The 27825-nt window shown below is 39.7% G+C and overlaps 1 protein-coding gene across 2 annotated transcripts in view; it reads left to right on the forward strand.

Annotated features, from left to right (window-relative positions):
- ADAMTSL4 (ADAMTS like 4) overlaps nucleotides 1-27825 on the forward strand; it is a 419450-nt gene that overhangs the window by 193212 nt on the left and 198413 nt on the right. For both annotated transcript variants that reach the window (XM_053705462.1, XM_053705467.1), the window contains one exon: nucleotides 9133-9235. In XM_053705462.1, coding sequence (XP_053561437.1) covers nucleotides 9133-9235 — 103 coding nt within the window. The remainder of the gene's footprint in view (nucleotides 1-9132; nucleotides 9236-27825) is intronic.

The raw sequence follows: 27825 nt of genomic DNA on the forward strand, positions 1-27825 counted from the left end.
CCTGATATTCATTGTTTTGTACAAGCTTTGGTTCGTATAAAACCTGTCATTAAGTCAATTTCTCCTCCTTGGAGTTTGAATTTGGTTCTGGGGGCTCTTCAAGCTCCTCCTTTTGAACCCATGCATTCATTGGACATTAAATTACTTTCTTGGAAAGTTTTGTTCCTTTTGGCGATCTCTTCTGCCAGAAGAGTCTCTGAATTATCTGCTCTTTCTTGTGAGTCTCCTTTTCTGATTTTTCATCAGGATAAGGCGGTGTTGCGAACTTCTTTTGAATTTTTACCTAAGGTTGTGAATTCCAACAACATTAGTAGAGAAATTGTGGTTCCCTCATTATGTCCTAATCCTAAGAATTCTAAGGAGAAATCGTTGCATTCTTTGGATGTTGTTAGAGCTTTGAAATATTATGTTGAAGCTACTAAGTCTTTCCGAAAGACTTCTAGTCTATTTGTTATCTTTTCCGGTTCTAGAAAAGGCCAGAAAGCTTCTGCCATTTCTTTGGCATCTTGGTTGAAATCTTTAATTCATCATGCCTGTGTTGAGTCGGGTAAAACTCCGCCTCAAAGGATTACAGCTCATTCTACTAGGTCAGTTTCTACTTCCTGGGCGTTTAGGAATGAAGCTTCGGTTGATCAGATTTGCAAAGCAGCAACTTGGTCCTCTTTGCATACTTTTACTAAATTCTACCATTTTGATGTATTTTCTTCTTCTGAAGCAGTTTTTGGTAGAAAAGTACTTCAGGCAGCGGTTTCAGTTTGAATCTTCTGTTTATGTTTTTCATTAAACTTTATTTTGGGTGTGGATTATTTTCAGCAGGAATTGGCTGTCTTTATTTTATCCCTCCCTCTCTAGTGACTCTTGCGTGGAAAGATCCACATCTTGGGTAGTCATTATCCCATACGTCACTAGCTCATGGACTCTTGCTAATTACATGAAAGAAAACATAATTTATGTAAGAACTTACCTGATAAATTCATTTCTTTCATATTAGCAAGAGTCCATGAGGCCCACCCTTTTTTGTGGTGGTTATGATTTTTTTGTATAAAGCACAATTATTCCAATTCCTTATTTTATATGCTTTCGCACTTTTTTCTTATCACCCCACTTCTTGGCTATTCGTTAAACTGATTTGTGGGTGTGGTGAGGGGTGTATTTGTAGGCATTTTGAGGTTTGGGAAACTTTGCCCCTCCTGGTAGGAATGTATATCCCATACGTCACTAGCTCATGGACTCTTGCTAATATGAAAGAAATGAATTTATCAGGTAAGTTCTTACATAAATTATGTTATATATAGTAGCTTAGCGTTTTTAAGGGTAAGTATGGGTTAAAGGTGAAAATTGTGCAGTTAATGTAAATGCTGCTGTGCTGTTTCTTTTTTTCTGACAATAAGTGGGCATGTGGACAGAGAGACTACTATGGGTAAACTAATTAGAGATAGAAATTGAAGAAAAATGTAAAACAAATAAGAAAGATAAAACATAAATACAGGATAAAACAATGACTGCTATCAAATTCTCTCAGTGAGAAAATAGTTGTTTTTTGTTATGCAAAGCTTTATTTACACCTGGCATTAACTAGCAATTTGGAGAAAAGGATTAAGACTGTGACAGAATCACAGATTGAACCATAGATCTTTATTCCACTTATTACGCATTCCCTTGCAAAGTACATTGCATGGATTTTTATGGGGTTTTCAGATTCATATTATTACAAAATATTGGAAACCCCAACAGTAACCCATTTATCTAAGGTTTGTTAAATGCATTCATGGCACAGAAACTCCCCTTATACCTTCTATGGGGACAATTCAACACTGATATTCCATACAATCAGAAAACACTTTTTTCTTTCATAAAGTTGGTGACAGTCCACTATCTATTACTCTGGGGAGTTACACTCCTGGCCACTAGGAGGAGGCAAAGATTCCCAAAACTCCAATAGCCCTTAAAACCCCTCCCACCTTACTGAAAACTAGTATTGTCTTTGCCTCCGCAGGAGGAAGTGAACAATGGAGGTGCTCCAGAGATTCTTCTATGAGAGGGGTCCTCAGACCGATTTAAGGCCCATTTCCCCTTAGAGAGATACTGTTTGACAGAGGGATGTCTATAATGTATTGGGTAGTGGCACATTTTCACCCTATGGGAGTTAGTCACAGGCATGCCACAGGTGTCACAGGATCTGTCCCTAGACTGCTCCTTTTGGATTGCCGTTATACTCTTCATACAAGCTCCTCTGCTGTCATGTGTACAGCACTGGATTGGCTGTCTACTGGAAGCAGTTTTCTTCTGCAAATGGTGAGTCCTGCAGAGTGGGTACTTGTTAGGTAAGTATGTAGTTGTAGTTTAGGAGTGCTCACTTAGCCTATACAGCTGGAAAAAAAATAAGAGACAATTGCAAAATTATCAGTTTCTCTGGTTTTACTATTCATAGGTATGTTTTTGAGTAAAATTAACATTTTTGTTTTATTCTATAAACTACTGATAACATTTCTTCCAAATAAAAATATTGTCATCTAGATTAGAGCATTATTTGCAAAAAATGACAACTGGTCAAAATAACAAAAAAGATGCAGTGTTTTCAGGCCTTGAATAATGCAAAGAAAACAAGTTAATATTCATTTTTAAATAACACAATACTAATGTTTTAACTTAGCATTAATTCAGAAATCAATATTTGGTGCAATAACTCTGATTTTCAATCACAACTTTTACATGCTCTCCACCAGTCTTTTACATTGTTGTTGGGTGACTTTATGCCACTCCTGGCACACAAATTCAAGCATCTCGGCTTTGTTTGATAGCTTGTGTCCATCCATCTTCTTCTTGATCACATTCAAGCGGTTTTCAATGGGGTTCAGGTCTGGAGATTGGGCTGGCCATGACAGGGTCTTGATCTGGTGGTCCTCTATCCACCCCTTGATTGACCTGGCTGTGTGGCATAGAACAGTGCTCCCCAACCTTTTTATCGCCGCGGACCGGTAAATGTTTGATAATTTTTCCGTGGCCCGCTTGTTTTGATTTAATAATTTTAATTTAATTGTATTTAAACATGCCTTCAAAATAAAATACAGCTACACCAAAAAATGAATATAAAGTGATTTATTTTATTTAACTCACTAGAATGCCAAATCAATGAGAACCCTGAGCTTGTTTCTTTGCAACGAGACGGTTCCATCTGGGGGTAATAGGAGACAATGACACCCGAAGTGTGTTGCTTATGTCCAGTTTATTCTGTTGTTTTGTTTTGGTTGCTGTCAACGCAAAAATGTGATCAGTGTTTTAAATATATGACCAGTGTATCAAAATAACTGTGAAATATATATATAAATCACAAAAGATGACTGTGCCCCCTTTCAATACAGAGATGCCAGCGTTCCCCTTTCAATACAGAGATGCCAGCGTGCCCCTTTCAATACAGAGATGCCAGCGTGCCCCTTTTAATACAGAGATGCCAGCATGCCCCTTTTAATACAGAGATGCCAGCGTGCCCCTTTCAACACAGAGATGGCAGCATGCCCCTTTCAATACAGAGATGCCCCAGCATTCCCCCTTTCAATACAGAGATGCCCCAGCATTCCCCCTTTCAATACAGAGATCATCGCGCCATAGTGCTGAGTCTCCTCAATAGCAGAGAACCCCCGCCCCCCCCCCCTCCGTGCACTTATGCCTGAACCCGCACAAACACATTCGACCCAGGAGTTGACCTAAATAAGTGCAATAGGCCTGGGTGAATGAGAGGGCATTCTAATAAAACCACTGCTGCTCCTCTTTCCATTTGATAGTGCTGAGTCCCCCCCCTCCGTGCACTTACCTCACGGCAGCTTCTCTTCAGTCCCCGCGTCTCCGACCTCGAGTCCTCAGTCCTCCCGTGGCGCCTCCTCCTTGGCTAATGGCGTGAGGTTTGCCTTTCGGCCAATCAGGAAGCGGGAGGACCCGCTCCCTGATTGGCCAAGAGGAGCATCAGTGTAACAATAGCGAATTTTCATTCGCTATTGTCCCACAATGGGCGGGCTTGGGAGGGCGCAATGCTCTGCGCCTCGGCCGCCCGCCACAGTGAAATGATTTGAAATTCCTCGGGCGGCCCGGTGCCGATTGATCCACGGACCGGCACCGGTCCGCGGCCCGGGGTTTGGGGAACACTGGCATAGAACATTGTCCTGCTGGAAAACCAATCATCAGAGTTGAGGAACATTGTCAGAGCAGAAGGAAGCATTTTTTCTTCCAGGGTAACCTTGTACATGGCTTGATTCATGTGCCCTTCACAAAGATAAATTTTCCCGATTCCTGCCTTGCCGAATCATCCCCAGATCATCACCGATCTTCCACCAAATTGCACCGTGGGGTGAGACACTGAGGCTTGTAGGCCTTTCCAGGTCTTCGCTAACCATTAGATGAGAAGCTGTTAAGCAAAGCTGAAAATTAGACTCATTAGAAAAGATGACCTGGAATCGGGCAGAATAATTTCATTCAAGGGGGTGAGAGTCCACAAGACTCTGCCCAATTATTTTGATTATTTTTCATGTTTTTGTTTTCCTGGTGGCAGTTCAAGTATGCACCTCTTTTTTTCCCTGTTTCTTTTTTTTTGCTCTTGTTCTTTTCCTACCTTTCTTCTTTTTCTTGCTTGGCTATACGTCAGACTAGTTTCCAGTAAGGTGAGAGGGGTTTTAGGGGCTCTTGGAGTTTTGGGAATCTTTGTCTCCTCTAGTGGCCAGGAGTGTAATTCCAAGGAGTAATGGATTGTGGGCTTTCACCGCCATGAAAGAAATTAATTTATCAGATAATGCATAAATTATATATTTTTTTCTACAGTTTCTCAAAGTATTTTTTTAAATTTACAGATTCTACAACTTGAACCAGCTATTATACGTAACTTTTAATTATGTGTCTAAAGTACTATCAAGGGCTCTTTTGTGGCACTATAAACATCAAGGCTGAATATCAATTGGTGTATAATGTAATTTTAAAAAGATTTTATTTAGCATGCTCTATTAGTAACTTGGAATATAGCATTCAGTGTCATTCTGTAACTTGATTATATGGTTTACCTCTAGGCATGATGCATTTATCAGTTGTGGGTTGTGTGTATCAATTTTTTTTGGGACACACTGTAAGAAAAAGCACTCACTGGGAACCGTATCTTCTTGAAGAAGTTTTATGTCTAAACAAGACAATGCAGACACAAATGATATATTGTACATCAGTCAATTAACAAGCTGAGAACAGTGAACTGACTGACTTATGTTGAAAAAATATATAACTATATGATGCATTTTACCATAATTTTGTGTTTGAGCATCATTCCACAGATGTTTCACTAACTTCTGAGATGTTTCCTCTGGTGTTATAGGGTCCAATGATCTCAAAGTCTCTAAGCTGGTGAGATTATTAAAGAATGCTCGTCAGTACTTCTGTTTTCCTGGTGGAATGATCTAAAGCCATTTTTTAACCTGAAGACAGGGTGTCTCGCTAAGGGCGTATACTGCATTTTCATATAGGGAGGAGATGCCGACATTACAAAAGTGCACAATAAAATTCACATATTATGCCCTTAACGACAAAACCTTCCCCAAAAGACCAGAGCATTTTTGACATCACTACATTTAAACAGAAATATAGCCTTTTTTTATATTTACCTATCAAAACTATATATATTTTTTTTAGTAGACAACCCAAAGTACTGATCTAGGCCCATTTTGGTATATTTCATGCCACCATTTCAGCGCCAAATGCGATCAAATTAAAAAAAAGTTAACTTTTTCACAATTTTAGGTTTCTCACTGAAATTATTTATAAACAGCTTGTGCAATTATGGCACAAATGGTTGTAAATGCTTCTCTGGGATCCCCTTTGTTCAGAAATAACAGACATATATGCTTTGGCATTGCTTTTTGGTAATTAGAAGGCCGCTAATTGCAGCTGTGCACCACACTTTTATTATTCCCAGAAGTGAAGTGGTTAATTAGGTAGCTTGTAGGGTTGAATTTAGCTTTAGTGTAGAGATCAGCTTCCCACTTGACACTTCCCACCCCCTGATCTCTCCCTGACCCCCCTCAAACAGCTCTATTCCCTCCCCCACCTTACAATTGTCAACGCCATCTTAAGTACTGGCAGAAAGTCTGCCAGTATGTAAATAAAAGCCTTTTTAAAAAAAAAAATATATATATATATATTTTAAATATATTTGCTGCAGTGTAGGTTTCCCCCCAACCTCCCTGTCCACCCCCCCCAAAAAAAAAGCTGTCTAACTTTTCCCCTCTACCTATTTGCCACCATCTTAGGTACTGGCAGCTGTCTGCCAGTACCCAGCTTGTTGCAAAATTGGCAATTTAAAAAAACAACAAAAAACATTTTTTTCTGTAGTGTAGATCTGTTAACGGATCCCACATGGGATCCCCTTCATTGCCCCTACTCCTTACTTCCTCCTCCCTCCTTCCCCCTCAATGACGCATTTTATTTTATTTTTTCTATACCCTGTAGTGTGGCCGAGCCGTCCCACCCACTCCCGCCCTCCTCCCGCCTCCTCCAGCGATGGGCCGCCCACCCGCCTGCCTCCTTACACTCCCACCCACCAACGATCGGCACCACTGCTGTCCAATGCAGAGAGGGCCACTCTGCATCGGTAACTCTGCAAATCTATTTCTGCAGTGCCCCACTCGTGGGGCATGCAGAAATAGCGCGATCTTGCTATTTTGCTGGTCCTGAAGGACATAACGACCAGGGTCGTACAGTGTACGGCACTGGTCATTAAGGGGTTAAGGTGCATCAAAAATCGCAACAAAATTCTTCACCAAAAATCGTATTTTATTAAATATGTATTATTTGTATGTAAATTACACAATTTAATAAATTGTATTAAATATGCACAGCGTAAATTGCAATTTGAGTACACCGGATGTGCAAAATGAAATTGTCTCTCTAATCTCAGCATAATTCTGTAAAGATTTTTACACTACAGATCTCACAGTTTTTCCTCGTTAATGAAAAAGTGGCGATTGCAAGATGCTATGCGCAGAAAGCAGCGTAATGTGATTTATATAGTGGCTGCTGGATTCAATTTTTAAAGTACAAGCACCTTCCACCCCGCTCACAGATAACTTCGCTCCACGGTGTGAAGTGTCCTTGCGAGCTTCATTACTTTCAATTGGAGACATCTCGCCACTCACAGGGACTGCCCCTTTTTAAAGATAATTCCATCAGGGCATCTTCTGTGAGGGTCGGCGAGGAAAACCATGTCTGAAATTGCGAGGTTTAGATGATAGGGCCCATAGGGTAAAATGCTATAGTGTGAATCTGGCTTTAAGACAAAACCACACTGAGCCCAGTTAAAGTGGGTATGGTGGTTGTGAGTTACAAATTCTTACATGAATATGATCATAAACAAAAAAATATAGGCTTATGCCCCAGTGAATGTGTATGTGACACTATTATAGTAGAGCAGCTTTTGGATTAACGCTCCCATCAGAGCATTCTCTAAAAAAAGGGTCTGTTCCTGCAACTTGCGAGATGCCACCCATAGAGAGAAGTGGGGCTTGGTTGCAATTGAAACTTCACCAGGCAGAGGGAATTAAAAAAATGCAACCAATAAAAATCAGATTACTGTGTATAACATAGTATCATACATATGCCTATCTTTTCATATGGGTGTGTTTTCTATTAGAGAATAAGTATTTTGTGTATTTTGACACAACCTTGCCACCTTTCAGTTTGCTAGATAAAACAGCAAGGGCTGTAGGAGTAAAATAGAGACTACACCAGACCTTGCAGAGAACTCATTTTATAATAAGTAAATATGAGTATTACCATGATTTCTTCTTTGGGCTTTAAATAAAAATTAAATAATTTTTCTTTTCGACGTCATTTTAATACAAATTTTACTTTATCCCTAAAATACGATGCCTTATCACATTCTGGCTGTGTTGAAAAAAAAGATTTGCTTTTGACCTTGGCATCCGCACTAAAAAATCTACTGGTAGAATACAATCTACCCTTACTTCTTATGTTAAATATATATGCTGCATTTGCCATCATAAGCTTTCTCATGTACAGCAAACCACATCTTGAGGCCTGGTGCTCACATTTTGTAAGTTAACGGTTTAAAGTAGATTAATAGAGGCAATATAATGACTATTTACCTGTGCTGTAAAATGCATTGCCAAGGGACAGTCAACACAAAAATTGTTGTTGTTTAAAAAGTTAGATAATGCCTTAACTACCCATTCCTCAGCTTTGCACAACCAAGATTGTTAGATTAATATACTTTATAACCTTTAAACCTCTATATTTCTGGCTGTTTATAAGCCACTAAAGACAGCCTCTTATCACATGCTTTTTTTTTAATGGATTTTCACAACATGGGAGTGCTAGTTCATGTGAGCCATATAGATAACATTGTGCTCACGCCCGTGGGATGTGCACAACACAGCACTTATCGGTTTAAAGGGATCCTAAACCCAATTTTTTTCCCTGATTCAGATAGAGCATGCAATTTTAAGCAACTTTCTAATTTACTACTATTATCAATTTTTCTTTCTTCTCTTGCGATCTTTATTTAAAAAGCAGGAATATAAAGCATAGGAGCCGGCCCATTTTTGGTTCAGAACCTAGGTTATGCTTGCTTATTCGTTTGCTAAATATAGCTATCAATATGAAAGCGCTATCCAGGGTGCTGAAACTAAAACGGGTTGGCTTCTAAGCATTACATTCCTGCTTTTTAAATAAAGATAGCAAGAGAACTAAGAACAATCGATAATAGGAATAAATTAGGCAGTTGCTTAAAATTGCATGCTTTATCTGAATCATGAAAGAAAAAAATTGGGTTATGTATCCCTTTAAATGCACGTCAATAGATAATAAAGTCATGTGATCAGGGGCAGTCAGAAGAGGTTTAAATACAAGGTAATCACAGAGGTAATATGTGTATAAATATAACCATGTTTTTTGTGCAAAACTGGGGAATGGGTAATAAAGGGATTTTCTATCTTTTTAAACAATAAAAAATGTTGAGTTGACTGTCCCTTTAAGAAGAGAGAAGTGTGGTATAAATAAAACAGTTATCATTATTATTTGTATAGTGTGTTAGTAGCACATGTATCTCCATAACAAATAATATGTTATTTTTTCTCTTGCCATCAGCCATGTCCTGACAGCCAGCCTGATGCCAGAGCCCTTCAATGTGCCACCTTTAACAGCCAAGAGTTCATGGGCCGGCTGTACCAATGGGAAGCATTTACAGAAGGTAAGTTTGGCCTCAGGTTTCTCTTCAAAACAAGATTATATGGTCTCATATAGACTTGAAAATGTTTGTGTAGAGTTTTAAATATCATACTGTACTGAGTACTACAGACTAATAGTTGTGCTGAGTACTACAGACTAATAGTTGTGCTGAGTACTACAGACTAATAGTTGTGCTGAGTACTACAGACTAATAGTTGTACTGAGTATTACAGACTAATAGTTGTACTGAGTATTACAGACTAATAGTTGTACTGAGTATTACAGACTAATAGTTGTACTGAGTATTACAGACTAATAGTTGTACTGAGTGCTACAGACTAATAGTTGTACTGAGTACTACAGACTAATAGTTGTACTGAGTACTACAGACTAATAGTTGTGCTGAGTACTACAGACTAATAGTTGTGCTGAGTACTACAGACTAATAGTTGTGCTGAGTACTACAGACTAATAGTTGTGCTGAGTACTACAGACTAATAGTTGTACTGAGTATTACAGACTAATAGTTGTACTGAGTATTACAGACTAATAGTTGTACTGAGTATTACAGACTAATAGTTGTACTGAGTATTACAGACTAATAGTTGTACTGAGTATTACAGACTAATAGTTGTACTGAGTATTACAGACTAATAGTTGTACTGAGTATTACAGACTAATAGTTGTACTGAGTGCTACAGACTAATAGTTGTGCTGAGTACTACAGACTAATAGTTGTACTGAGTACTACAGACTAATAGTTGTGCTGAGTACTACAGACTAATAGTTGTACTGAGTACTACAGACTAATAGTTGTACTGAGTGCTACAGACTAATAGTTGTACTGAGTATTACAGACTAATAGTTGTACTGAGTGCTACAGACTAATAGTTGTGCTGAGTACTACAGACTAATAGTTGTACTGAGTACTACAGACTAATAGTTGTACTGAGTGCTACAGACTAATAGTTGTACTGAGTATTACAGACTAATAGTTGTACTGAGTACTACAGACTAATAGTTGTACTGAGTACTACAGACTAATAGTTGTGCTGAGTACTACAGACTAATAGTTGTACTGAGTACTACAGACTAATAGTTGTACTGAGTGCTACAGACTAATAGTTGTACTGAGTATTACAGACTAATAGTTGTACTGAGTGCTACAGACTAATAGTTGTGCTGAGTACTACAGACTAATAGTTGTACTGAGTACTACAGACTAATAGTTGTACTGAGTGCTACAGACTAATAGTTGTACTGAGTATTACAGACTAATAGTTGTACTGAGTACTACAGACTAATAGTTGTGCTGAGTACTACAGACTAATAGTTGTGCTGAGTGCTACAGACTAATAGTTGTACTGAGTGCTACAGACTAATAGTTGTGCTGAGTACTACAGACTAATAGTTGTACTGAGTACTACAGACTAATAGTTGTGCTGAGTACTACAGACTAATAGTTGTGCTGAGTACTACAGACTAATAGTTGTGCTGGGTACTACAGACTAATAGTTGTGCTGAGTACTACAGACTAATAGTTGTACTGAGTACTACAGACTAATAGTTGTACTGAGTACTACAGACTAATAGTTGTACTGAGTACTACAGACTAATAGTTGTGCTGAGTACTACAGACTAATAGTTGTGCTGAGTACTACAGACTAATAGTTGTGCTGAGTACTACAGACTAATAGTTGTGCTGAGTACTACAGACTAATAGTTGTGCTGAGTACTACAGACTAATAGTTGTACTGAGTGCTACAGACTAATAGTTGTACTGAGTACTACAGACTAATAGTTGTACTGAGTGCTACAGACTAATAGTTGTACTGAGTGCTACAGACTAATAGTTGTACTGAGTATTACAGACTAATAGTTGTGCTGAGTATTACAGACTAATAGTTGTGCTGAGTACTACAGACTAATAGTTGTGCTGAGTACTACAGACTAATAGTTGTACTGAGTGCTACAGACTAATAGTTGTACTGAGTGCTACAGACTAATAGTTGTGCTGAGTATTACAGACTAATAGTTGTGCTGAGTACTACAGACTAATAGTTGTGCTTTGGTTAAAATGGACATTAGAATATGAAATCATTGGGGAGCCTGACTTCACATCCTTATGCAGAATACCCTGCAACAGTGGAAACTTAGTTTTTTTTTTTTTTTTGAGTATTCATCTAATTTGTTTGGATGTGCAGATGTGCTACAATAATCTATTTTGCACAATCAGATTTAGCAATATTTGTACAACTACTCAATTAATACTGCTTAAAAAGTATTTATATGTCAAATGTGTTTTATTTTTTTCATTGTCATCAGATGTGCTACATTTCTGTGGCAAATCAGATACATTTAGCAAAAAAATAAATACTTGTTATTTGAGTTGTGCACTTAGAAAAACACGTGAAAGGAAAGTTTCTTTGTTCCGGAAGGATACTGGAACGCTATTGTGGAATACTCACGCTGTGCAGGGATACTGCATCCTCTACCTGAAAAGTCATGTGCTTCAGGAGAGCGCTATTTCCTGCTACAGCTGATGCCTCACATAGATTGCTCATTTCCTGTATTGCTCCCTTGGTATCATGGGCCCAGCAGGGCAGTGTTGACGTCCCTAATAAATTTCCATAATTAGTGCAGTAGGTTAGCTCAGAACCATCCCTGACCTACTCGTATAAGTCAACAAAAAATAAAATAAAAAATGGTTCTAATTAGGTAGTAATTGTAATGCAGCACGGATGTCCAGTGGAGGGGGGGGGGAGGGGTGGGAGATTGAGAAGGCAAATGCCCTCCTAGAATCTTGCTTCTGATAAGCCCTCACACCAGTCACTCTTTACACTCTTTAGATACCAATAAACAACCACTTTAAACACTTGCAGCTGGTCTGTACAAGAAGCAGCTTGCTACTGTTCTACTGTACATAATGTAACTATTATTATCATGTTGTTATGCATTTTATTAGTTATTTATTTGCCTCTTCCTTGGTAAAAATAGAGGAGCTAGTTAAAGGGACAGTCCTACACCAGAATTGTTATTCTTCAGATTATCCGTTTATTACCCATTCCCCAGTTTTGCATTTTGGCCAATCACTGCCCTCTCATAAGTAAGTCCACGGGCGTGAGCACAATGTTATCTATATGGCACACATGAACTAACACCTTCTAGCTGTGAGAAACTGTCAAATTCATTCCGTTAAGAGGCGGTCTTCAAGAGCTTAGAAATTAGTATATAAGCCTACCTAGGTTTAGCTTTCAACTAAGAATACCAAGAGAACAAAGCTAATTTGACGATAAAAGTAAATTAGAAATGTAAATGTAAAATGACATGCCCTATCTGAATCATGAAAGTTGGGGTACACTGTGGACTTTCTAAGATAATGTCCAAAAAGAAAATACATCACTTAACTCGGACAAGAGAAGGCACAAAATGGCTAGGCTGGAGGGTCAGAGAGTATATGGGGGAGGAAACATCCAAGGAGAGGATAACCGTAAATTAGAGTAAGCCTCCTCATAGACACCAAAGACAAGGAAGGGAAATGAATTACATGCAATCCAACCTGTCCAAATCCAAGACATATCATTTGCATACACTTTTGTGCTTGATAAGAAATTCTATTTCACCAAGTTGATAGATTACTGAGGTCCGTTGTGTGCTTGAGCCCAAGCTATCCATCTGCTGTTCCACCAGCTCTGCAGATGTATCTTTTTCATTTTAATCCTGTTTCTCATGGCCGGTGGTCTGTGCATTAATTGACAAATGATATTGTTGTCACGGTCCCTGCATTAATTGTGTCAATGTTATTGCAGCCATTGTTAGTGCCTTCTGTTTTGTGGGCTTGGGAAGAGCAGAGATTCCTCTTTTCCCTCTTGCCAAATGTGTTTGAATTCTCAGAACTGAGTGCTTGGCAAACATTTCCAAACAATCACTTCACTCTTTGAAATGTTTGTGTGAATACACAAGCCCCTGATAGTTATCTTTGATAGACTGTCCTGTTTTTTTATCTCATATCTTCATTCTATCCCTTGTATCATTTAAAAAAAAAAAAATTCTCATCATAGTACAGATATGAAACCCCCCAAAAAATATTTTGTGATTGTGGCAACTGGCAGAGCATACAAAAAATAAATAATCCAATTTACTTCTATTATCAAATTTACTTCGTTCCCATGGTGTTCTTTGTTGAAGAGATACCTAGGTAGGTGTCTGGAGCACAGTATGTCAGGAAGTAGTGCTGCCATCTAGTGCTCTTGCAAATAGATCATTTTCTTGCAAAACTGCTGCCATATAGTATTCCCGACACGTGCATGCTTCTGAGCTTTTTTTTAACAAAAGATAACAAGAGAACAAAGAAACGCTGATAATAGAAATAAATTAGAAAGTTTTTTAAAACTGCATGCACTGAATGCATCTGAATCATGAAAGGAAACATTTGAATTTCATGCCCCTTTAATTTCTTTTGGTTCTGAAGGAAGCAATAAAAAAAGGAAACAGTTACCAGGTATGTTTCTAAACCAGTGTTTTTCAACCAGTGTGCCGTGGCATACTAGTGTGCCGTACTGTAGTGTGCCGTACTGTAGTGTGCCGTACTGTAGTGTGCCTTACTGTAGTGTGCCTTACTGTAGTGTGCCGTACTGTAGTGTGCCGTACTGTAGTGTGCCGTGGCATACTAGTGTGCCGTACTGTAGTGTGCCGTACTGTAGTGTGCCGTACTGTAGTGTGCCGTACTGTAGTGTGCCGTACTGTAGTGTGCCGTACTGTAGTGTGCCGTGGCATACTAGTGTGCCGTACTGTAGTGTGCCGTACTGTAGTGTGCCGTACTGTAGTGTGCCGTACTGTAGTGTGCCTTACTGTAGTGTGCCGTACTGTAGTGTGCCGTACTGTAGTGTGCCGTGGCATACTAGTGTGCCGTACTGTAGTGTGCCGTACTGTAGTGTGCCGTACTGTAGTGTGCCGTACTGTAGTGTGCCGTACTGTAGTGTGCCGTGGCATACTAGTGTGCCGTACTGTAGTGTGCCGTACTGTAGTGTGCCGTACTGTAGTGTGCCGTACTGTAGTGTGCCGTGGCATACTAGTGTGCCGTACTGTAGTGTGCCTTACTGTAGTGTGCCGTACTGTAGTGTGCCGTACTGTAGTGTGCCGTACTGTAGTGTGCCTTACTGTAGTGTGCCTTACTGTAGTGTGCCGTACTGTAGTGTGCCTTACTGTAGTGTGCCGTACTGTAGTGTGCCGTACTGTAGTGTGCCGTACTGTAGTGTGCCGTACTGTAGTGTGCCGTACTGTAGTGTGCCTTACTGTAGTGTGCCTTACTGTAGTGTGCCGTACTGTAGTGTGCCTTACTGTAGTGTGCCGTACTGTAGTGTGCCTTACTGTAGTGTGCCGTACTGTAGTGTGCCGTACTGTAGTGTGCCTTACTGTAGTGTGCCGTACTGTAGTGTGCCTTACTGTAGTGTGCCTTACTGTAGTGTGCCGTACTGTAGTGTGCCTTACTGTAGTGTGCCGTACTGTAGTGTGCCTTACTGTAGTGTGCCGTACTGTAGTGTGCCGTACTGTAGTGTGCCGTACTGTAGTGTGCCGTGGCATACTAGTGTGCCGTACTGTAGTGTGCCGTACTGTAGTGTGCCGTACTGTAGTGTGCCATGGCATACTAGTGTGCCGTACTGTAGTGTGCCGTACTGTAGTGTGCCGTACTGTAGTGTGCCGTGGCATACTAGTGTGCCGTACTGTAGTGTGCCGTACTGTAGTGTGCCTTACTGTAGTGTGCCGTACTGTAGTGTGCCGTACTGTAGTGTGCCGTGGCATACTAGTGTGCCGTACTGTAGTGTGCCGTACTGTAGTGTGCCGTACTGTAGTGTGCCGTACTGTAGTGTGCCGTGGCATACTAGTGTGCCGTACTGTAGTGTGCCATACTGTAGTGTGCCGTACTGTAGTGTGCCGTACTGTAGTGTGCCGTACTGTAGTGTGCCGTGGCATACTAGTGTGCCGTACTGTAGTGTGCCGTACTGTAGTGTGCCGTACTGTAGTGTGCCGTACTGTAGTGTGCCGTGGCATACTAGTGTGCCGTACTGTAGTGTGCCGTACTGTAGTGTGCCGTACTGTAGTGTGCCGTACTGTAGTGTGCCGTGGCATACTAGTGTGCCGTACTGTAGTGTGCCGTACTGTAGTGTGCCGTACTGTAGTGTGCCGTACTGTAGTGTGCCGTGGCATACTAGTGTGCCGTACTGTAGTGTGCCGTACTGTAGTGTGCCATGGCATACTAGTGTGCCATACTGTAGTGTGCCGTACTGTAGTGTGCCGTACTGTAGTGTGCCGTGGCATACTAGTGTGCCGTACTGTAGTGTGCCATACTGTAGTGTGCCGTACTGTAGTGTGCCATACTGTAGTGTGCCGTGGCATACTAGTGTGCCGTACTGTAGTGTGCCGTACTGTAGTGTGCCGTACTGTAGTGTGCCGTGGCATACTAGTGTGCCGTACTGTAGTGTGCCGTACTATAGTGTGCCGTACTGTAGTGTGCCGTACTGTAGTGTGCCGTGGCATACTAGTGTGCCGTACTGTAGTGTGCCGTACTGTAGTGTGCCGTACTGTAGTGTGCCGTGGCATACTAGTGTGCCGTACTGTAGTGTGCCGTACTGTAGTGTGCCGTACTGTAGTGTGCCGTGGCATACTAGTGTGCCGTACTGTAGTGTGCCGTACTGTAGTGTGCCGTACTGTAGTGTGCCGTGGCATACTAGTGTGCCGTACTGTAGTGTGCCGTACTGTAGTGTGCCGTGGCATACTAGTGTGCCGTACTGTAGTGTGCCGTACTGTAGTGTGCCGTGGCATACTAGTGTGCCGTACTGTAGTGTGCCGTACTGTAGTGTGCCGTACTGTAGTGTGCCGTACTGTAGTGTGCCGTGGCATACTAGTGTGCCGTACTGTAGTGTCCGTACTGTATATATATATCCTGTATTAGGCTACAATGTGTGGTTTTGTAAAATTTTGGGATGGTGGTGTGCCACAGGATTTTTTAATGTAAAAAAGTGTGCCACGGCAAAAAAAAGGTTGCAAATCACTGTTCTAAACAACAAAATTAAAGGAAACATATTGTCTACTGTAACTTCAGTCTAATATCTATCTATCTATCTATCTATCTATCTATCATCTATCTATCTCTATCTATCTATCTATCTATCTATCTATCTGTCTATCTACCTATTTATCATTATTCTCTTTTTTAATGGAAACAGATCTCTATTTTTATGAACAGAGTTTATGCACATTTAGTTTGTCCAAATTGTCCATAGCTCCAAATTGAAATTAAAGGGGCAGAGATACCTTATATATTTACATTTAGTTGTCCGCAAACAAACTCAAATTTTGTTAAAGGGACATGAAACCCAACATTTTTCTTTCATGATTTAGGTAAGGCATACAACTTTCCAGTTTACTTCTATTAACACATTTGCTTCATTGTCTTGGTGTCATTTGTTGAAGGAGCAGCAATGTACTACTGGTTCCTAACTGAACACATGGGGTGAGCCAATGACAATAGGCATATACTGTATATGCAGCCACCAATCAGCAGCTAGCACCCAGGTGCTTTGCTACTCCTGATCTTACATAGATATACTCTTCATAATTAAACATTTTATATTACAATCTCATATCCCTTTAATTAACTATCCAATTTCACAAGCATTAGCTGTGTAGGGAATATTAGCAAAAAGAATTATACAGAAACATCAAAGTATTATATTCATTGTGTTATCCAACACTACTCTCAGCTTAATGACCCCATTTCCAGACTATCACGTTTGGCAGATGGCAAGGTACCATAATTTATAAGATCGTTTTGTTCCCAGATTGAAATTTTAGATCCTTTTTGTTTTCAAAAGATAAATTATGAGTTGCGACTAGTAACATTAACAAAGCCAAAAACACTCCAGTTTTCCCAGTAGCTTGGCTACATCCTGGTACGTGTTTGCCAGCATACATTTCATTATTGGACTTTGATGTCGATTTGGGTGACATCCTACTTTGACAAGTGATATGTCGCTCTCAAATTACAAGGTACATCAAAACATCAAGATATTTATCAGACACTTGCAAACTTGGGATCTACAACTGATGTAAAATGAGGTCTTTAACAATTTACATTTTTGTGGTTTTTGTGAAGGTCAAATTTTTCCCCCACAATTTTTTCATTGTTAAAGGGACTTAAAGGAACAGTAAAGAAGAGTGCTATAATGCATTAGAGGATATTATTTTTGCACAGTAGCTTGCAGAGAACTGTTTGTTTAATCCCGCAAAGATTTTAAAAACATAGTTAGTCAGTTCCAGAACAACAATGCACTGCTAATTTTGAGCAAAACATGGCTGACTATTGTAGCCACACAAATGTGCTGCCTATGATTAGCTCACTTACTGTGTTTATCTTAGCACTAATGCATTGGTTGTCTGGAGCCTACTTTAACTATGTGTTTAACCACTTTGTGGCGGTTAAAGTGAATATAAAGTTTCATGAATGAGTGCCCGGTTTTTAAAATTACAATTAAAAACAGGGGCACTTTCATTCATTAAAATTTACATTGAAGCGTTTTTTAAAAATACCTTTTTCTTTAGTAAACACAGACCGGCGATCCTCCGCCCGCAGCTCCTCTGTATTTAGCATATCAATGACAAAACCGTCTTCCTCCAATCGTTGCATGGCCTCACGAGCTGGACGCCTTGGGGTGCTCACAATGATTGGAGGAAGCCGGTTTCACCATTGCGGTGCTAAGTAGAACAGGAGCTGCGGGTGGAGGATTGCTGGTCTGGTTTTCCTAAAGAAAAAGAATTTAAAAAAACGCTTCAATGTAAATTTTAATGAATGGATGTGCCCCTGTTTTTAATAGTATTTTAAAAAACAGCCACTCATTCATTCAAATTAACATTCGCTTTAAACACATAGATCTGTTCAAGCAATAGCACAATAATGAAACGATCTAGCAAATTAGAGCACATTCTATAGACCTATGTTTTTGAAGCTAAATTCAGTTTAGTTTAAAGGGACAATATACTGAAAAATTGGTTTCCTTTTTCTGTGTTCCCATTTACTTGGTATGCTAGCTACAGAGTATAAAATGTATCTTGATTTTTTTATATGAAATAGCAGTTTTTACTGATTAGAGCCTTAGACCATTGTTCTCCTGAAATAGCAGGACTCCTAACCTTATCTGTCTATACATTAATGCCTCCTTATCTTTACACATGGGCAATTGACAAGGAATATTTTATTATCTCTTCCACACCTACTGGGAACTTGATTTCTGCTTGTTGGCTCTTGGTTGTATAACTTTTCTATAGAAGTATTTATATTTTCAGTATAGTGGGTGGTTTCAAAATGCAAAAGCAACTATTTTAAATGGCAAAATAAAGATAAATAAGCTATTTATAAACAATATGATACACTCCAACATATAAAACAGGTGACTGTGAAAACATTAAAGTGGAGGAACATGTTACAGTACAATGTCCCTTTAAACTGACATCTTACTGGGAGCAAGGTCATCTAGTCATAAGCTACATAAGCATTTGAGAGAAGAGGTCATGCTGGGGAGCGTGTTGGTGGTAGGTTCTGTGAAGGCACTGTAACAAAAGGTAAAAGGTGGTGCCCATACTTCCAGCAAAGTGTTTGCTTTACCTTCCATTTGAGTCTGTTATGTTCCCTATAATTGGTGGTTCCGGCTAAGCTTTATAAAATAACAGGACACTTCTGGCAATGCTCAGATGTCTTGGTTGGCTCCTTGCGTCTGTGGCTTCCTTTTCTGCGTGGTTTGGTTTGTTTAACCTCAGCTTTACTTTAGAAGAAGCTAATGAATTTGACCTCTGTTCTGTTTAACCATTAGGGATGGGCAAAAGCTTTGAAAATAACAAATGTTGGCTGTGTTTGCTCATAATAAAATATACCACATGTTTGCCAAACATTTGACATTTGTTTTTGTTGATTTATTTTAAATAAAAATAGTAATTTTGCTTTAATAAATGAAGCATTTATTTATAGAATGAAACAACTGAAAATTCATAAATCAATATTTAAATGTTGATTCTCTTAAAATGTAGTTTGTCTATGGGAATCAGTAGTCTAATATAATATTCTAATGTTAAAGGCATATAAAACCACACCATTTTATTTTATGATTCAGATAGGGCATACATTTTAAACAACTTTTTATTTTACTTCTATTATACATGAATGTCAAGGGGAACATTTGTTTTATGGTTTGAATATCACATTTTCAGTGTTCACCTATTCTTATTGACCATTGCTTACTGCACAGACCTTCCCATTTGTTTTTCCTCTGACTCTGGCTTTCTTTACACCAGACTTATGATAGTCTCAAATTCTGGACCCCTAATTTGTCATATCATAATACTTCAACTATTGTGGCTCTGTGGTAGTACCACTAAAGTACTGTACCTCAGCTCCTGAACTCCTGAAAATAGTCACCATACTCTCACATATTTACTCTTTCTCCTCACGTTTGCTTTTCCTGTGCTATTGCTATTTTAATTTAATAAGGTTTAATACCAATATAAACTGTCTTTATGTCTATAACATATTCTGAAGCAATTATATATAGTATATGACGTCATGTTATTTACAGAGTGAAAATTCACAAACAAAAAATAATCAAAATGCATAGAATATATATTAGGTTATTTTATGATGAAGAAGTCAGTTGTTTTGTCAGCAAATAAATAACAGACAGTTTCGATTGGGCGACACACCTGTCTTATAACACTTTTTCATTTAGATGTTGAAGCAAAAGGGTGTCAAATGGCTGATTGTGTTTTTTTTCTATGGTTCTTATTTAAAATTCACTGCATGTCAGTCTTTCCTGAGCTTCCAGGATAGTACAAAGATCTCTTTGTGCCTGGTCGTTCTGTCTTGCGAGGTACCTAGCACCCTGTCAGTCTAGGTCCTGAGCTACAATGATGTGACTGCATACCACAGCTCCTGCCTGCGGCGTAATCTGCGCTAATCCCTTGTGTGACACAGTGCAAGAAAAATGTCTTATTTGTTTATACTCTTACTGGCTGATATCTTGTATAGCAGAGATAATGTCTGCTTTAACCGCTTGACTACCAAAGCGTTAGAGACATTCTCATGGAAAAAATTGCATGCGCAAAGGAGTTAAAGGGACATAATAGAAACAGTGTACTGACATTTCTCAAATGCTCCTCTGTTTTCCATATTTGAATATTTTTCTTACATAACTAAACATAATTGTTTTCTGTAAACAAGAAAAAAATAGACCCTATTCCACAGATGCACTCCAAAATCTTGCGGAAAGCCTTCCCAGAAGAGTTGTGTCTGTTATAGTCACAGAGGGGCCCATGGTTTTTAAATTGGAGGTCCAACAAGCTCATATATTTTCCTATATATTCCCTGCATAAGTTGTATACAGAGCTGTGCTTTTTAAACTTCCAGGACGCTTGTTGGTTTCCTTGGAAATAGACGGTCTGTGAACAGCTCTTGTTTCCTTTGCTATAGACAACACGGATAACAAATTTAGGGCTAGATTACGAGTGGAGCGCAAAAATTGTGCTTTCGCGAGTGCGATATTTGGGATCCACTCAGTAATACCAACTGGCAGGCTATTTAACGTGTGCCCCTTTACGGGCGCACGTTAAAATAGCGCTCCACTTGTAGTTTAGCCCATAATATATGCGCATGCACAATAGAGTTTAACACAGAAAGATCAGACCAACAAAAACAGGTTAGAGTCAAAGGCCAGTGAAAATTACATTACATTATTTTGGAAATGGCTCAAAACATTTAAAGGGACAGTCTACTCCAGAATTTGTATTGTTTAAAAAGATAGGTAATCCCTTTATTATTACTTCCCCCATTTTGCATAACCAGCACGATTATATTAATATACTTTTTACCTCTATGATTACCTTGTATCTAAGCCTCTGCGGACTGTCCCCTTATCTCAGTTATTTTGACAGACTTGCATTTTAGCCAATCAGTGCTGATTCCTAAATAACTCCACAGGAGTGAGCACAATGTTATCTATATGACATGCAAATACACTGAGATAACAGGCTGCCTTCAAGGGTTTAGAAATTAGCATATGAGCCTACCTAGGTTTAGCTTTCAACAAAGAATACCAAAAGAACAAAACAAATTTGAAAATAAAAGTAAAAGGGAAAGTTGCTTGATTAAATGTGTATGCTCTATCCGAATTGTGAAAGAAACATGTTGGTTTTCATATCTGTTTAAGCTAAAATACAGTTTTGTGTCCCTTTAAGTATACATAATGAAGCCTGTGGATAGAATGTGCTAAAAGTGTATTTGTTTGGTACAATGAATAGTTCTGTGGACAATTTAATACTGATAAGAACTAAAATCGATTCAAATTCGGTATTTGAATGTTATTTCTGATTTTTTAACGTTGATTTCTACTATCTCTCAATAGTTCAGTAGTTCTTGTGGTAGGGAATTTAGTAGATTGATACATAATAGATACAAATATATTGATTCAAATTTTTCTGTTTCGAATATTACATTTAAAGTGAAGGTAAACTTTGATGAATGAAAGCCTGTTTTTTAAAAATACTATTAAAAACAGGGGCACTTTCATTTATCAAAGTTTAGAAGGCAGCCGTTTTGTTAAAAAACTAACCTCTCTTCTTTGCACAGCCAGAGCAGCTTCCCCCACCCGGAGATCCTCTCTTCACACGTCATCAATGAATAATCCAGCTTCCTCCAATCACGACTTCCCCCCCAGGGTAGTCATTGCCTGAGGCCATGCCGTGATTGGAGGAAGCTGGATTAGTCATTGATGACATGTGAAGAGAGGATCTCCGGGTGGGGGAAGCTGCTCTGGCTGTGAAAAAAATAAAGGTAAGTTTTTATTCAAAACAGTTGCCTTCTAAACTTTGATGAATAAAAGTGCCCCTGTTTTTGATAGTATTTTTTAAAAAATGGGCTTTCATTCATCAAAGTTTACCTTCACTTTAAAGAGATCATTAGAAATACTATTACATTAAACGAATGTTAGAATGTAGTACAAACATTAAAAATTTGAAACCAACCTTGGACAGACTGGGAATAAAAAGCAGCCCTGGAAAAATATGAAGACCAATCCTATACTGTGTGTGTGTGTGTGTGTGTGTATATATATATATATATATATATATATATATATATATATATATATATTAGGGCTGGGCACACAGTGCATAATAAAGTTGCTAAGTGATATATAAACAATGTATTACGTATGGCACTTGCTAACACTTCGATAAACACATGAGGTGCATTTTTATTTTCCATACGTTTACTTTATTAGCATTTTAGCCTCTCAGCTGCCTCCCAGGGACCTGAGTCCATTTTAAACATTAGAACAAGTTAATATTTTCCCTCAGATGTGAAGATGTGGGGCTCACAGGAACTGTAGTGACAGAACAGGAAGTATCATGATCCCACAGCACAGCCTGTAATGAAAAAGCCGGTGTTATGTCGGTGCCAAATTCCGATGGGCCACTCTCATACTACAAACCTCCTTCCCAGTCTATGTCCCGCCCCTTCTCCCCGGGACCATCCCAGGAACGCTGACTGCTCAGAGGGAGGGACCCGTCACGTGTGCGCTCAGGATCTTCTCTTTAGTCGCCGCTAAGCCTGTTCACATGGGGCGAGTGGTGTCACTTCTGGGTGGGGCTAAAAATTGCACACTTGCGGTTTTTAAATCGTGGTGGTAATCGTGGTTTAAAACCGCATATGCGGTTAATCGTGCAGCCCTAATATATATATATATATATATATATATATACACATATACAGCAGCCAATGAGCAGCTAGCTCCCAGCAGACTTAGGCATGATTTTCAACAAAGGATACAATGGGTACAAAGCAAGTTTCATAATACAAGTAAATTGGAAAGTTACTTAAAATTGTTTGCCCTATCTGAATTCTGAAAGTTTAATTTTGACTTTACCATCGCTTAATTTTTTGCTTTTCTTCATTTTTTTTTTCTAGTGAAAATCATATCAACGCTAAAGACGTTTATATTATGGGATGATATTAAAGGCTCACCGGAAACAGCAGTTATGAAGCAGCGGTCTTAAGACTGCTGCTCCTTAACTGGTCTGCCTGCTCTGAGGCTGCGAACAACAATCCGCCCGATCTCATACGATCTGGCTGATTGACAACCCCTGCTAGCGGCCGATTGGCCACGAATCTGCAGTGGGCGGCACTGCACAAGAACTGCTTGTGCAATGATAAATGCATACAGCGTATGCTGTCGGCATTCATTGATGTCTGTTGGACATGATCCACTGAGCGGATCATGTCGGACAGACCGATGATAAATCACCCCCTTAGTCTGAACTTCAAATGAGTAGTAAATTTTTTTTTTCTCAAAGTAATGTCTATTTCCACTCCCCCTGTGTCATGTGACAGCCATCAGCCAATCATAAATACATATATTCTGTAAATTTATGCACTTGAAAATTGCATGCTCTTTCTGAATCATAAAAGTTTAATTATGACTTGAGTGTCCCTTTAATCTGCCCTATCTTTATACAGTCACTGGAGAAAAGAAAATCCTTGACCTTCCTCTGCAGTTTTACTTGAGAAATTCCAATTAAACCCCATTTATTTTGTAAATATTGGTAGCAGCAGGACCCTGTCGCTCTCTGAACATCAGTATGGAATGTGGCACAAGTATTCCAGATGCTGAATGCAGCTGGAAGCAAACTGTTAACACCATGTGATATGTACAGCGTGGCTTTGCTACTTATAGTTAATCTGTGGTACTTTGTGTTTTCTGTATGTCAAGTTTTAACATCAAAGCAACATTAATGCAGAACATTTTCTTTAAAGCCAGAATACTGGTTAACATGCAGCAGAAGCTGATGTAACTGTTGTTTTCTTAATGATTTCTAATTAACAAATAATCCAATTTATTCAGAGAAAAAAAATAAAAAATAAATAAAACCTTGGCAGAAATTCCCAGCTTTACTGTTTCTATAAAATAAATATATATATACAGTATTTCACAAAAGTGAGTACACCCCTCACATTTTTGTAAATATTTTATTATATCTTTTCATGTGACAACACTGAAGAAATGACACTTTGCTAAAATGTAAAGTAGTGAGTATACAGCCTGTATAACAGTGTAAATGTGCTGTCCCCTCAAAATAACTCAACACACAGCCATTAATGTCTAAACCGTTAGCAACAAATGTGAGTACACCCTAAGTGGAAATGTCCAAATTGGGCCCAAAGTGTCAATATTTTGTGTGGCCACCATTATTTTCTGGCACTGCTGTAACCCTCTTGGGCATGGAGTTCACCAGAGCTTCACAAGTTGCCACTAGAGTCCTCTTCCACTCCTCCATGACGACATCACAGAGCTGGTGGATGTTAGAGACCTTGCGCTCCCCCACCTTCCATTTGAGGATGTCCCACAGATGCTCAATAGGGTTTAGGTCTAAAGACATGCTTGGCCAGTCCATCACCTTTACCCTCAGCTTCTTTAGCAAGGCAGTGGTCGTCTTGGAGGTGTGTTTGGGGTCATTATCATGTTGGAATACTGCCCTGTGGCCCAATCTCCGAAGGGAGGGGATCATGCTCTGCTTTAGTATTGCACAGTACATGTTGGCATTCATGGTTCTCTCAATTAACTGTAGCTCACCAGAGCCAGCAGCACTCATGCAGGCCCAGACCATGACACTCCCACCACCATGCTTGACTGTAGGCAAGACACACTTGTCTTTGTACTCCTCACCTGGTTGCCGCCACACACGCTTGACACCATCTGAACCAAATACATTTATCTTGGTCTCATCGGACCACATGACATGGTTCAGTAATCCATGTCCTTAGTCTGCTTGTCTTCAGCAAACTGTTTGCGGGCTTTCTTGTGCATCATCTTTAGAAGAGGCTTGCTTCTGGGATGACAGCCATGCAGACCAATTTAATGCAGTGTGCGGTGTATGGTCTGAGCACTGACAGGCTGACCCCCCAGCCCTTCAACCTCTGCAGCAATGCTGGCAGCACTCATATATCTATTTCCCAAAGACAACCTCTGAATATGACGCTGAGCACATGCACACAAATTCTTTGGTCGACCATGGCAAGGCCTGTCCTGTGAAACTGCTGTATGGTCTTGCCTACCATGCTGCAGCTCAGTTTCAGGGTCTTGGCAATCTTCTTATAGCCTAGGCAATCTTTATGTAGAGCAACAATTCTTTTCTTCAGTTCCTCAGAGAGTTCTGTGCCATGAGGTGCCATGTTGAACTTCCAGTGACCAGTATGAGAGAGTGTGAGAGCGATAACACCAAATTTAACACACCTGCTCCCCATTCACACCTGAGACCTTGTAACACTAACGAGTCACATGACACGGGGGAGGGAAAATGGTTAATTGGGCCCAATTTGGACATTTCCACTTAGGGGTGTACTCACTTTTGTTGCCAATGGTTTAGACATTAATGGCTGTGAGTTGAGTTATTTTGAGGGGACAGCAAGTTTATACTGTCATACCGGCTGTACACTCACTACTTTATATTGTAGCAAAGTGCAATTTCTTCAGTGTTGTCACATGAAAAGATATAATAAAATATTTACAAAAATTTGAGGGGTGTACTCACTTTTGTGAGATACTGTATATATAAAAGTTTCTAATGAACTACTATTATCAAATTTGCTTTGCTTTCATAGCATGATTTATTGAAGAGATACCTAGGCTAGGTAGGTCTGGATCACTACATGGCAGAAAAAAGTGCTACCATCTGCTGCTGCCATATAGTGTTGCTCTTGAGCTTACCTGCGTGTTTTTAAAAAGAGAACCTCAAGAGAATGATGAAAATTTGATAATAGGAATAAGTTGGAAAGTTGTTTAAAATTACATGCCCTATCTGTGTTTCGTGTTCTTTTAATTACAGACACTTAGTGGTATTATTGTTATTGTTTATTTGTATAGCACCACAAAATTCTGTAGCACTTGGTACAGAGATATACAAAGATTTGTGATAAGATACAAAAAAAGAAGACTAAACAAAACTAGTACATGAGGAAGAGGGTCCTGCTTGTAGCTGCTTGGGGTAACTTGTCCCATGTGTTGTAGATGCAGCAGCGAGTCAAAGCAGTTCAAGATTTATTTTGGGTAGGATGAAAAACAGAGGATAAAAGCCCCTCTGAATTGATGGGTTTTCAAACAGTGTCTAACTCTATGCAAGGTTGGAGACAGCCTGATGGAGCAGGATAAAGAGTTCCAGAGGATAGGAGTAGCGAGAGAAGTGGGAGGTGAGAGAGGGATGTAGAGAGAGCCTTATTTTACGTTAGTCTTTGCGGTCGAGCTGTGGTGGCTTTAAAGTGGTGGAGAACTTGCAAAGTGGTACTTACTGCGCTTCTCCATTTATGCTGCCCTGACCTCAGATATCTAAGTTAGTTACTTTGCTATCCACTCTGGACCTAGTCTCTGTGAGGAAGAGGTGTCCTCTCATACTTAGAAGCTGTCTTCATGTCGGACAGCTGAGCAGGTAAGTGCGAGTCTTCCTGGTGGGAGAGAGGCACTTAAGATTTCCTGCGGGGATATGGGTAAGGGACGATGTTAACTCACCCCTGGAGTCAGGGTTCGCTTTGACATGTTACAGGCACAGTGTGTTTGGGAGAGACAGTGTGGGACAATTGGTGTTGTATCTCAGGGCTCATTTTTTGTGTAGGGGTGCTGCACTGATTGTTCATTTTTGACTACAGCTCCGACGGGCGGTTTAGGTTTTGCCCATGCCCCCTCCTTCTCAGTGTCTGCGGGAGGTTTTTGCGCCTTCCAGACGTCTGATTAAGTCATCGGGCCTGCTGTCTCAGCTCTGTTCGCTGCGGAGGCTGTTAGAAGTTAGAGGTCCGCTACATGTGTTGGTAAGAGCACCTCAGTGTACTGAGGTGCGGAGGGAGGTTAAGTCGGAGGTTAAGATTTCTCTTACTAAGTTTTTTAAAATTATTTCAACTAGTTTTTTCTTTTTGCTTTCACTCTCAATCTAAGTTGATTTTGACATTTAAGGTTTTAATAGAATAGATCTAACTATCTTTGGTTGGCTGGGATAATAACTAGACATATCTGACATGGATCAGGAGTCCACTCAGTTTAATCCTTGTTTATTGTGTTTAGATGCACACATTGCAGTCCCTATGCAGTTCTGTTCTTCCTGTGTTAAACAGACAGGGTAAAGATACGTTTTTTAATGTGGAGCCTAATGTCTCTCAGGAGGATGCTTTCCAGGTGTTACCAGTGCCTTCCCCTATTTCGTCCCAAGCCTCTATGGCATTTAACACTGTGTCCTGAGGTTCCTCTCTTACTCCCAGTGAAACATTTTTAAAGGCAGAGATTGCTGCACAGGTATCCTCAGGGGTATCTGCAGCTTTGGCCGAGTTTCCCAGATTTTCAGGGAAGAGCAAGAGGAAGTCTAAAAATTCAAAAACTAGGGTATCTGTTCCTAACTCTGAACCTCAGGTTCCTCTAAGATCAGAGGATGAGGAGGACTCTCACTCAGAGTGTGAAATTTCAGATTCCGACAGTGTAATGCTTTTATCTGATGGTGAAGGATCTTCCTTCAGGTTTAAGCTGGAACACCTTC

This window comes from Bombina bombina, chromosome 1 (assembly GCF_027579735.1).
Source record: "Bombina bombina isolate aBomBom1 chromosome 1, aBomBom1.pri, whole genome shotgun sequence".
NCBI lineage: Eukaryota > Metazoa > Chordata > Amphibia > Anura > Bombinatoridae > Bombina > Bombina bombina.